This window comes from Ctenocephalides felis, unplaced genomic scaffold, assembly GCF_003426905.1.
Source record: "Ctenocephalides felis isolate EL2017-DRISC unplaced genomic scaffold, ASM342690v1 CF-g0.4_SCAFFOLD_01604, whole genome shotgun sequence".
Taxonomy (NCBI): Eukaryota; Metazoa; Arthropoda; class Insecta; order Siphonaptera; family Pulicidae; genus Ctenocephalides; species Ctenocephalides felis.
The window spans coordinates 25,082,443-25,095,832 of NW_020537758.1; the positions used below are offsets into that span (position 1 = coordinate 25,082,443).

General features: G+C 29.9%; 2 protein-coding genes across 6 annotated transcripts; one reads left to right on the forward strand and one right to left on the reverse strand.

Moving 5' to 3' along the window:
• Positions 1-145: 145 nt before the first annotated feature.
• Positions 146-2,165, reverse strand: LOC113372555 (growth hormone-inducible transmembrane protein-like). Of its 5 annotated transcripts, none has more exons than XM_026612901.1 (8): positions 1,980-2,132; positions 1,712-1,910; positions 1,414-1,525; positions 1,213-1,354; positions 911-1,086; positions 677-837; positions 474-606; positions 146-301 (listed from the first exon to the last, which is right to left on the reverse strand). In XM_026612901.1, the coding sequence occupies exons 2-8, from the start codon at positions 1,896-1,898 to the stop codon at positions 214-216; spliced, it is 999 nt and encodes a 332-aa protein (XP_026468686.1). In that variant the 5' UTR covers positions 1,899-1,910; positions 1,980-2,132; the 3' UTR covers positions 146-213. The 5 variants fall into 5 exon arrangements, with proteins under 5 accessions (XP_026468686.1, XP_026468683.1, XP_026468685.1 ...); XM_026612898.1 differs by having other exon boundaries at positions 300-414; positions 2,037-2,165; XM_026612900.1 differs by having other exon boundaries at positions 300-414; positions 1,712-1,921; positions 2,037-2,146.
• A 91-nt stretch (positions 2,166-2,256) lies between these two features.
• Positions 2,257-3,670, forward strand: LOC113372559 (cleavage and polyadenylation specificity factor subunit 4). Its single transcript, XM_026612906.1, has 4 exons — positions 2,257-2,579; positions 2,640-2,922; positions 2,990-3,230; positions 3,312-3,670. The coding sequence occupies exons 1-4, from the start codon at positions 2,477-2,479 to the stop codon at positions 3,588-3,590; spliced, it is 906 nt and encodes a 301-aa protein (XP_026468691.1). The 5' UTR covers positions 2,257-2,476; the 3' UTR covers positions 3,591-3,670.
• Positions 3,671-13,390: the final 9,720 nt, after the last annotated feature.

Consider the following 13,390-nt stretch of genomic DNA (forward strand, 5'->3'; position numbering starts at 1 on the left):
TTTCTGTTCTCAAAATATACCTTCTACTAGTGTATACATTTTATACAAACTAGATAAGAGTAAAAGTTATTTATTTTATTAACAGTGAATATTACAGTATATACTGAAATAAACTATATTATATCTTTTTTATGAAGACAATATGTATGAAGATGGGATAGAACTACAATATTGACAGATTTTCTAGTCCTAGACTTTATTATATCCATTTCTTCACTTGCGTTTGTTACCACCGCCTCCTGACAAAATGGTGACAATTCTGATAAAGATGTTAATTGTATCCATGTAAATAGATAAAGCTCTGCAAAAAAATTCAAATTTTATCTTTTCTTGTTATCTCCCGACTCAGAGTTTAATAATATTGAAACAATATGAATGAAAACATTTAATGTATCCATGTAGAGTTCTAAAGAGCTGAAAAAGATGATATGTTTCTCATCTAAAAAAACATAATGTAATGATAATGAACTCACGCATTAACAGGGTCATATTGTTGAGATGCATAAAGTGGCCAAGTTTCGGCTTTCTTAATTATTCTTTGTGTATCATACAGTAAGAAAGCACTGAATAGAAGGAGACCTCCATACAATGAAACCGAATACAATCCTATAATATTTTTCATTCGTTAAAAAAGAAAAATTATGGAGAATTATAATTATCTATTTATTTAAATTACCTGCACCAAGAGCAGTTGTTGGTGGTAGAAACATTGTAGCAACTGAAGATGCTAAAACTACACCTAATCCAATAGCAAGAGGTCCTCCAATATACAAAAATTTCTCAGATGGAGCACATACAGCAACAGTTGATAATCCACCTACAACACCTGCTGTATACCTAAAATTTTTATATAAATAAAATAAATATTGTAAAACTAAAACTATTTAGAATTTTATACAATTAAACTTACCAAGCAGCACGAGTTAACAAAGGGCCACCTAAAAGGCAAATAGGAGCTATTACAGCACCTACTACACCAGCATGAAGCATCCAAGCTAATTGCTTAGCACCAAACCCAGGTTGGTATGGTAAGCTTTGAGCTAAAGTCCCAGTTGCCATCATAGCCGCAATAGTGCCCAAAACAGCCTATTTATATATAAATAGAAATAAATAGTAAATGTAATAATAAATGAATACATATTCAATATAAAGTTATACATATTTGATATTATAATAAGTAAAGACTGTGTAGAAAGTATATCTGTTTCTTACCATCCATCCATTTCGGGCCACTAAATTCATTATAATAGGCGATCTAAAAGCAGCGGCTGCACTTGCAGCAGTTACAGCAATCGAGCCTCCAAAATATAAATAAGTGGTTTTAATACGATCTTTTACATACTTTGGCCACAAACTGAAAAAATTAATAATATTAAATTTAATTAAGCTCAAACATTTCATCCAGATTCTTACTGATGTTTGTCTATAGCCCCAGTTCCTGAAGAAAGACCCATACCATAAAAACATAGGGCTCCTAACCCGAGAGCCGCACCTCCAGCTACGGCACCTTTGCCTATACTGAAAGCTACAATACAAATATATTCAAGAATAATTTCCAAAAGTAACTAAATAATATAGTATCAAATTAAATAATCACAGCGTCTTCAATTATATGAAAAACAAATTGTCAAATGTCTATTCTCAGTCTAACTCAGTTTGTTACTGAGTAGCAAAACAATTAAATTAATTTCCTTTATCACAGGCTAGATACCTCCATCACCAGCTGGTGCTGATAAGCGCTCTCGTAGTGTTTCTGATTTTGTCTCTCGTAATGCTTCAGTCCTTCGACTAGATCTGGCCATGTTCCGAAAAACATGTTGCCTCTGGGGTACATTTTGGGCTGCCACACGGAATAACGATGTGGCTACCCTGGTATTTGCACAAAGTCTTGATAACATTTTGGTTTGCTTCTATAAATATGCTATTTTTTAATGACGCAATAATATGTAATAACAACTAATGGGGTGCTACAAACTTACTTATGAAACACCTACTTTAATTAATTTTCTTTAGTTTTAGTCTCATATTTTACTTACAATTTGTGTTGACAGAGAGAATCAGAATTTGTTTCGAGATGTTACGATTTGAAATAAAAACAAATCCCGCATTACAAATGAAACTGAAAAACATGAAATGACAGTTCTATGGACATTGCGAGAAATTTATCAATTGTACCAACAGCAAAAATATAATTTCCAGAACATTTGTTGCTTTAAAATCGCATTAAAATTTTTAATTATTAGGGGTCTAGGGTTTTAATAATTATTTAATTTTTGTACATATATTTCATTAATCAATAAATGTTATTACATACTATGAAAATGTTCATTTTTTATTTAAAGTTAAAAAAATGATTGTTTTTTTAGCCTGTAAGGTTTCTGATGCTTCAGATGTCTGCTGTGTATCTTAACCTCAAAGTTTGTTGTCAAAATACACCATACAACGATTTATTTTAGTAAATAAATTAATAAAAAATATGGAAATATTAATTGCAAACGTGGAACATATGAAATTTGATATAGAAACCGCATTAAATGTTCAGTATGGAGCCCTCCCACTGCCTTTTCCTGGCATGGACAGTAAGTTCAAAGTTGTAAGTCTAAATTTTAAATATATATAAATATTTCTGTTCTTCTAAGAATCCACAGCAGCGGTTTGTCAATTTTACAATGCTAAGCAAGGCCCTGAGTGTGACAAAGGATCATCGTGCCCTTTTCGACACATTCGTGGCGATAGAACAATTGTTTGTAAACATTGGCTTCGAGGCCTCTGCAAGAAAGGGGATCAATGTGAATTTCTTCATGAATATGACATGTCAAAAATGCCAGAGTGTTATTTCTACTCTAGATTTAACGCTTGTCACAATAAGGAATGTCCTTTCCTTCACATAGATCCTGAAAGTAAAATTAAAGATTGTCCCTGGTAAGTAAAATAATTAAAAGTAATTTAACATTCAAAGTATTTAACTCTTTTATACTACTTCTTGTAGGTACGATAGAGGTTTTTGTAGGCATGGACCTCACTGTCGACACAGACATGTACGAAGAGTATTATGTACAAACTATTTAGCTGGATTGTGTCCAGCTGGTCCGAACTGTAAACATATGCATCCAAGATTTGAATTACCTGCACCGCCAGAACCATCAAAAGATGTGAAGAGGCCACCTGTTTGCCATTTCTGTGGAGAACTTGGACATAAAGCTACATATTGCGCAAAAATTCCTGCTGAGGTAGTATGAAATTCTAATGACATAACAAAAAAGATTTGATAAAGATTACATTGTTAAGAGTGGTTCATTTACTCATTACAGCAACGTGAAGCAGCAATTCGACAAGAAGAAGCCAAGTTCCGTGCTTTAGGTTACTTTAAACCCCAAAGATCTAATGCAGCCGGTGATGTACAAACATCTGCTTCTAATGATGATGTCCAATTAATAAATAGAGGTCCTCCAAAACCATTAGAAGAAGTTACTTGCTATAAATGTGGAAGTAAGGGACACTATGCAAATAAATGCCCCAAAGGCCATTTGGCCTTTTTATCACATTCGCAAAGTAATCAAATTGCTCCAACAAATTCATTTCGGAGATAGGGCTAGCTATCATTTACTCAATATGATTAGATGTATGTTTAATTCAACATTAACTAGTTTCAATAAATTTTTATTTATTAGAAATGTTTTATTTATATTTTTATAAAGTGCAAGTGTAAGTGCAAGGGAGGGAGTCGCAGTACTGCGATTTAGCTTAACTTAAAGGCATGAGTCGTAACTAAAAAAAATAAACTAAGCAGTCATTTATGACGAAGTGTCATTTTAATGATAGTGTTATATATAGGTAATGATAGTGTTATTTTGTTAACACTATCATTATAAAAATAATTTGTTTAATACATGATCAATATTTTAATAACACAATTGAATAAAAATGCTATCTTGCAAAAAAAATTGTGCTGTTTTTTTTTTTAAAAAAGAAAATAAATAAATACATAAATATTTTTAAATATTTCTTGTGGCTTTAATAAACCCAACTAAAATACATATGTTTTTGTAATAATTTAGTTATTTCTCCATATTCTTCATTTTACCAGACAAACACAAGGATTTGGAAACGAATTTGCTAATTTTAATTGCATGATACTGAAAGAAGTGGTAACAAACTACTCAAATAAAACATGTAACAGTGATTGATAAAAATTACTCTTATTTACATTTCTTCTCAACTTTGTGGCAACAATAATGTATTACATTTTTGTAATAAAGTATTACTTAAGCTATGCTAATATGTAGTTTACTTTTAGTTATGTATGAAAAGGGTGCTTTATAATTTTATTTATATATTGATAAATATTATTTTAATTTCATATATCGATGTCCTTATATATTTATCTATAAACCATTATGCTTTTTTTTACTTACAATTAGTAAAAGCTGATGTAATAATATAATTGTTGTTTCACATAGTTTTGGTTGGTGGCATGGCATTTTGATAATATTCAATAGTAATTCACGAAGCAATTAAAATTACAATGAGCCAGTATGTTGACTTAAAATTGTTTAGGTCAAAAGTCTCAAAGCGTCCTTGTAAATTATAAACGCAAGTATTCAATGCAACATCTACAATCGATAAATTTTCCATCACAAACAATAACATTTTATATATTTAGGAAAGTATAATTAAACACTATAAGTTTTTGGTTTCCACTTATATACCATAATTGAACTGATAGTGATTGAACAAAAAAATAATACGAAATTTAACACAAATTACCATTATTTTCTCAGCTTAGAATGACTAACCAGCCAAATATTTAATAATTATTTGTGTTTTAATAATCATTCATTTTTTTACTCAACCCGTATTAATTTTTACACTAAATTAGTTGTGCTTGTGCTTATTTATATAAAAGAATTATAAAAATTTTCAATTTTAAATTAAATCGAGTAATTTTCTTTCTCTTATATAAAATAGCACACTTTGATAAAAATTAAGGTCATTGATGTATTATATAGCAACGTCGATTAATTATATATGAAACGTCTTTGATTTAATTATCAATTTCCCGAATTATTCAGCACATATTAAGTAATTAAACAAACTTAATTTTGGTCCATTGACATGAGTGTTTCAGTTCACAGAACAATTAATTGCATTGATCAATGTATATGAAAACTACTTTTTGCACAATGACAAAAATTACATTGCAATTATAAAAATCATAATAATTACAAATAGAGTTGTAATGTCTTTATAACAATTACTTTTTCTTTATTAGACCTTCGACTACGAAAAGTAAGAAAAAATTAGTGAAGCAAATTGAATTCCAAATATTCTCAGTCAATTTCATATATTTTAATGTACTGAAATGCTAATATGGAATGTTTTGAACAGTCAATTTAGCAAAATATAGTGTACGTAAACTTGTTTTGAATGTGCATGTACAATGACGAGTGCATGCTTTTTCTTGGCCTTATATATATATATATATATATATATATATATATATATAAATATATACTAGCAAACCCGACGAACTCCGTTTCGCCACCAGATGGTTTCGTGAGAAAGATGAAGAAATTTTGTTTGTTTTATATTTGAAAAGGAAAAATTTGATTTTATTACACAACAGTATACTGTTGTGTAATATAATCAAAATAAATTCATTATAATGAATTTATTTTGATTACAAAAATGAGGTGTTTTTTAGTTGAACTTCTCTAAGTAAATGATAGTGAATCCGCAAATTATCCGTTTCATTGAAGTGCTCTTTGGTAAACCACATTTTTTATTTTTTGGTCTGACGTTAATACAAACAAAGCGGATGGCTTTTCAACTCGTGAACAGGCATCGTATAACTGCCCATGTGAAAAACAATGATTTTCAATCGTTGCAATCGTTTGAAGTCAAACGGAAGACCAGTCGGAATCATTGGCATGTCACCAAATCGTCAGCAATATTTGATTGAATGGTGAAATTCAATGCGTGTACATCATTATTCTTTGCAGCAAGAATTGCTCGTTGACTTAACCAAGCATATTCTGATAAATACGGTGCGTGAAGTTCCAGCAATTTGCATTAAGGCGCCATGCACCACTAATTTTCTTAGCTATAAACCTTGCGGATCCTCTTAGCTATAAACCTTTCCGACGAATGCAAAATTGACGAAATCGGTTCGTGCGTTCTGGAGTTATTTCGTCAGGAAGGAAAACGCGACTTATTTATATATATATATATATATATATATAGTAATATTGAATAACAAAGTGCTATTTATAATCTTATTTGAGCTCTCTAACAATAAGCATCATAAAATGTTCTAATATATCGTTCGTAGTCAAAGGGTTAAAAAAACAAAATTAGAATTCATCAAAATATCGATAATAACAATTCAATACATAATTATTGAAATAATGCGTAACTGTTTACATTGAATAAAGTATATCTTTTTACAATTTTTTCATAAATATCTAGATTCTAGATTTATGAAAGTGCAAGAATTTATCAGAAGTTGTACTATAAATATAATTTATACTATTATATTTCTAATTCAATGTAAGTAATATTAAAAGTGATTGAATCTTTAGTTGTAGATATAATAAAGCATACATTATATTATATAATTACATACTTATCTAATTAATAATTTACAGGAAGATTAAAAAATCGAAGAGAATATTCTAAGCTTATTGCATGTAGTAAATTTCAATATCCCACAGGGTTGAATGATTACATAATAATAATTTCAAACTCATATTTATTCTAAATTTAAAATGAATATGATTTAATTTTATTTTAGTAAAATTTTTAAGTAATAGTCAACAAGCAGGCGGAAGAAATTAGAACCATAATTTTAACTGCACAATGAATACTTAGTTATTTTGTATGAATTATAAATTTTATCAGGTTTTATAACAGTTTTTGCTTGTATTTCATTAGAAGAACTTAGTATATTTTTGAGTCTAACAAAGTTTGAGCTATTTACCACACAAGTTTTTTAACAATTAAGCAAAAGAATAAAGAATTGCGCACATTGAATCAATTGTAAAAAACTAGATTTTTGCAGAAATCTTTCATTTCTAATAATGAAAACTGATGTATCTCCATTGATCAAATAATCACTAAAAATAGCTACCAGTCAGTTACAAATTCTTTTAGGTATAAGGAAATTAATTTTATTTTGTCAGTTTACTATAAAAAGTATACAACGACAAGAAACTACAGCCCTCTAAGAAGATTAAATTCATTCATAACTGTAAAATGTTCCAACTTTGCTTTAATTAGTTTACAGTTTATTTTTTGTCTTTTACTTCTTGGGTTATAATTTCATTTTATCTACAACTTTCTATGTGCCACGATGGCAAAAATGTATCACACATAAATTTTGAGAAATAATTTGATTTAATTTAATACCAAATTTATCGACAAAACTTTTAAAACGGATTCATATTAACTTTACACTTTATTTATGTGCATGAAACGCTTATATAACGCAACTACGGTTCTGTACAGATCACAGTGTTGCACGGATATATAGTTATAATAAACATATTCATAGAGAATCGTATATCAATCACCAACAGAAATAATAAAGTACATATTAAAATACTTAATTATAAATTTATACTAATCTATATGCATTTGAAGATATGCTACATATTTGTTTTAATATTTACAGATGGACTATGAGAAAACCTCAACTCTTAGAGGTTTTATAACTACTAATTTACTACACTCAAAACGCATACTCATGCATTCATATGTTTATATATTTTGAAATCTACACACATACACACACACACAAATAATATTCTTTTACTTCAAAGGGTTTCAATATGTTTATAAATTACTGCAATAAGGACTCTTGCAGATTTTATAATGGCAATCAAAGTACACATAAACTTATCGAGAATTATTACATCCGACTAGAAACATATGCGTCTAGTATTTATCCCAGAATATGAAAATTATGCAATTTTTAAACTATTCGAAAACAAATTTCTTTGCTATACGAGTATCAAGGTATAATTATAAAGAAAATCTACCGTATAGTTAACACTTACTCTCAATCATCCCAACAAGAGATTGTTATTATTATTTAAGGCAAAAAGTAGACATACATCATGATTTGTATGATGGCAATAGTATATATATATATACAGAATATGAATAAAAGAGGCAATTTATGCAAAACCACCGAAAAAACACAAGTTATTCATTACTAGGATTTAGTACGTTTTTCTATAAGAGTATTTATCAAAAATAATGTTAAATTGATGGTTTGCTATCGTTCTATCTAATATCTATCTGGTCTAAAATATGCTTCTTGTAAAACTCAAAAAAAAATCTATGATCTAGTTTCAAATTGATAAATTCGTAATTCTCATAAAATAATAAATTCGTAATAAATTTAAATTATAATTTAACTATTTCTGAAAATATATAAATGATATAAAATTGTACACATATTTCACTAACCTTCTTTGAATGGTTCATGTATTTTACTGCTTTTTTTTTTAAATAAGGACTAAATCATATCCTAAACTTTGAGTAGCATAGTATTGAAAATTAGATCTAGGTGCCAGATCAACGTCGAGGAACTATGCAATGCAAATTGTGACAACTCTAAAAATAACAATTTGTTCATGAAGTGGCAGATGAGAAGACTATACTAGATATGTAATAAAAATGGGTTAAAATCTATATTGAAAATAAAATAAAATAGAGTAGGGCGGGGCTAGTTGAGCAAATTTTCACTTAAACGGATGTAGCTCCTCAATGAAAAGTTTCAATAAATTGCTATACGACCTAATAGATTTGTTGTTTATCGCTTAACAAAAGTGTTAATACTATTTTTTTGTAATATGTAAAATTTAAAAGCTACAGCTGTTTAAATGCAAAAAGTCAAGTATGCTCAATGTACCCCATAGGTGGGGCAAGTTGAGCACTAAGAAATTATAATGAAATTACAGGTTTAATGTCGATTAGTGATGAAATAAAATAAGTTTTTATTAACCAGATCTATATTAATAGTCTTTATTGACAGAGAAAACAAAACTTATAGTAATTTTCTTTGAATAATTAACCAAAAGTAGAATCAACAAAACAATATCGTATCTTAGGAATTATTTTACCATTATATTCAGTATTTTTGTTTAAAATCATTATTTCTTTATATTATTACTCATAGACTTAGCTTAAATCTTAAAAATAATAATTAATTTCTGGAAGTTGATGGTAATTGTCTTAGTGACAGAACAAGTTTAGCAACTATGCTCAACTAACCCCAACTCGAAATTTCAAAATGAAAGTAAGTTTATAAAAAAACCGTGAGAATTATACCCAGAATCTCTGTGCATATTAAATGTACTATAATTATATGGAAGAATAACATTTACCCGATTAAAAATAAATAACATTTGACTAAACCAGACGAAAATTCGTGATGAATTACTTTTTTACTTTTTGGTCTCAAAATAAACAAAACGGCCGTGAGCCTCACTCATTTGTCCAGCGGCCACTAGCGATCGCGGGATGTTTATTTCTCCCTAACCTCTATCTTTCCGCCATATAATGCCTAAACGGACGGTGAATAGTTTTCGAGATATTTCTATTGCTCAACTTGCCCCTATGCTCAACTAGCCCCGCCCTGGCTAGGCTGAATACAAATACGGATGATTGACCAGTTACGGGTGAAAAGCAAATATCGTGAATTGAAGACTTAATATTTAACTGATGCTTGACAAATTTCTGTGTTGGTAGTTTGCAGATGTATAATTGAATTAGGAATATGCATAAGTAAAAATTGCTTTTATCTTGAAAACCATTGTTGTCATAATTGGCATACATACACAGCTATCCTCAGTATTGAAGAAAAATATAGAATCCAGCGTACGATTGAAGAGCAAATGTTTGACTCCTTGCACGCCATTCAAGCATAGGCATCCAACTTGTGCCCCAATAATTTCTAAAACTAAGGTCAGAGCATGTCTCCGACGAAGCTTTGCAAGGAAAGCAAGGAGCAAAGCATCAATCGGTTTTCACTCACATGCACTCGATAACGACGATGGGTCCCAAACTATCGTAGCGCTACGCGTAGTCTTCGTCCCCATCGTCGTCGTACTGCTAGGCGTACGAGTCCATAGGCGCGTGGTGTGCGTGGTGCGCGTGCTGCCGCCTCGGGCCCGCCCTGTGGGGGCTGCCGTACTCTCGCTGGTGATGGTGGGCGGACGTCACGTACGGGCCGGCGACAACGGGAGCCCGCTGATAATCGCCGGGGGCGCGCGAGTAGTCGCCGGGAGGATAAAGAGCCCCCCGTTCGCTGTACTCTTCGTACTCGCGTTCCCGCTCACGTTCCCGTTCTCTTTCCCGCTCCCGCTCCCGTTCGCGCTCGTGTCGCGAACGGCCGCGACTGTGCTGGGACGAGTGCGTCGAAGGATGGTACGATGCGCCTGCAAATTAATACATTATTATAGTTCGTCCTAATTATATACAAGAATATTTTTAATATTCATATTTTAACACTATTCCGTTGACCGTTTTTGATTTTTCGATTAGTATTTTTCATATTAAACGTAATTGAATCGTAATCAAACTTTATGACTTTTTTAATATGTGAGTATGATACATTTTTCAATGTAAATTTGGTTTTTCAATTCTTATTTTTGGAAAAAAAAAATTATACTGTCTTATCTACCGCGACCGGTCATTTGACCGGTACGATGTGGTTACGAATGATGGACAGCATTTTTTGTAGTAATTGTTAATAATATGATCGAACTTACAAGAGAATATAAATTCAGAAGAATTTAGAGTGGTAAAAGCTGCCTTCTCCAAATTTATATGCATTTTTCCCAATTCTGTATGCACGCAGCGCATATGAGGCAAGTATTATGAATATTGCACTTGTACGGTGTATAAAGTAGGTTTTTTCATTTTTGCTCAATGTCTATGTGTGGACAGAATTTTTCGAAGAAATTCAAACAACAAATTGATAGGTTTTGGTTTGTACCCAAAGGTTGGTTCAACTACATTGACAGCAATCAAAATTGTTGTAAAAGACCACGTATTACTATCGACAAACATATATTTTCAATGAAGGTAAGGTGTAAATTTATTCAACAAACACACACACACATATATATATATATATATATATATATATATATATATAAAAGTATAAAATTTTAGTAACTGTTCAATTTACGACGTAAATATAATTATGCCCAGCAAATCGCACACATGGGATGTAAAATTTTGATAACCATCCAGTATACGTAGACAACTGAGAATTTCTTTGAAGATTTATAATCAATGAAACCGTATTATCAAAATCGATAGTACGATGTAAACAATTTAAACGTTTTTACCATTCTTCTTATAGCTAAACAGTTAGAAAAAAAACTGTGATGGTAGGTACAATTGAAGCAATATAACAGCTACAAACACTGGTAGAAGTAAAAATCAAGGACTTCACTCAAATAATATTTACAATTTTGGAAGCTAAGAAAGAAGATTCTAATTTTCACTTACATACACATATGTTGAAAAAATTACACTAATACTGGAGTCAATTCAATTGGTATTAGCGTCGTGTTTGGTGTAGATGTCATTCATAAAGTAGCCAGAAATCATTCGGTAAACTATGAATTTTAGGAAGAATTTATCAAGGATTTACATTATTTTGTATTTATTCATGATAAATCCATTGTTTTCACATAAAGAAATTACAGGAAGACGATGTATAAGGCAGAGACTTTCTATTTCAATCAACTTGCCGTATAGTTCCAACAAGAATTCAGAAAAAATCAACTAAGTACAAGTACAAAACAGATTCCCTAAAAGAAAATATTCCAGATATTGTTTTAGAAAGATGATAGGGCAAACAAAATCAGCCAGAAACGTAAAAAATGCGTGTGCAGAAAATTCACTCTAAGAAAAAAAAATCGTAAAAAATTGGATAAAATAGAATAAAATGTAGATTTTGCATTCTTAAATAAAAGAAATATTTTGTATTTGTATTTATAAACTCTTGAACTAGCATTAACTCTTCATTCAATACTGAAAAATATAGTTTTTGCATGACCGGTCATTTGACCGGTTACGGTAGGAATAGTAAACATAAAATGTCGGTAGGAATAGTGTTAAATTGAAATCCTATAAGTTGTAACAAGGTTTTCATATGTGATGTTGCATTTAACTATCATATCAAATATTTATAGTAAATTATTTAAAAGCTAAGGTAAGATTCACCTCATATTTTAATATTTTTAATAATACATATACTTATTCAACATTTGTAATTAGAACTTCATCATGTAATTATACACAACTATCTCGAAGTAAAAACATGATTTGTGTCTCAAATTTTCTGTCTACGAAATCGAGCATATTAATTCAAATTTGTATTGGCGATAATGAAAGGTTTTAGAAAAGAGATTTTTGAGAAACAGCTAACATCAAAATTCATAAAAATTGTACAAAACATAAATTCATGAGTGATGAATTCATTCTTTCAATTAAACTCACAATCTCAAGCAAAATAACATCAAGTATATGCATAATTCATTCAAGATGAAACACAAACAATTAAAAAAATATTAAAATATTTAATCCAAAAAGTATTAATTAAAACAGTATTACACTATTAAAATATTATTAACGATTAGTTTTAAATTCTTTACATACCTTCAAATAAAATGCATTATAAATTACAACCAAACTATGTGTTAATATTTTTCTTCGCGCCATTTAGTGTTGTTGCAAAATATTGAGTACGCTTTCAACTAAATAATTTTTCTGTAAATATCTCATGCAAAAAATCCTCTTAATCCAGCAAAGCAGCAACAAACTACAACATCAACTTACATAAAACAGTCATAACTAAAGCTGTGCACTACATAGAAGTCTCCCATATGTAACGATCACTAGCAAATGGAAAAAATCATATTTACTCAATTATTTGCATGAATTAAATAATCAAATAAAAAAATTAATGATTGGATATGTAAGACGTAGTCTAACCATAAGAATTAATATTAATATTTTACAAAATTTATTAATCAAATATCCAGCTAGCGATCGCTACGCGGTGCCTGACCATTACGCCGAACAACGCCGGGGCTAGCAAGCGAGTCATCTTTATCTTTAAAATAAAACAAATAATATATAAAGATGCAATTAGATTATTTGAACAGTGTATATATCTATAAACAGATAAAAAATAATAATAAATAATTACAATACAGTACATGAATACAATTTAATACATGAAACCCTTTCGTTCACTCATATATTTTCTTTGAAACTTAATAAAGTAAATTAATTCAAATTAGTTTTAAAGTTAGATCTGATGCTTAAGAAATTCAGAAGATTGCAATAATGGTTTAAATATTGC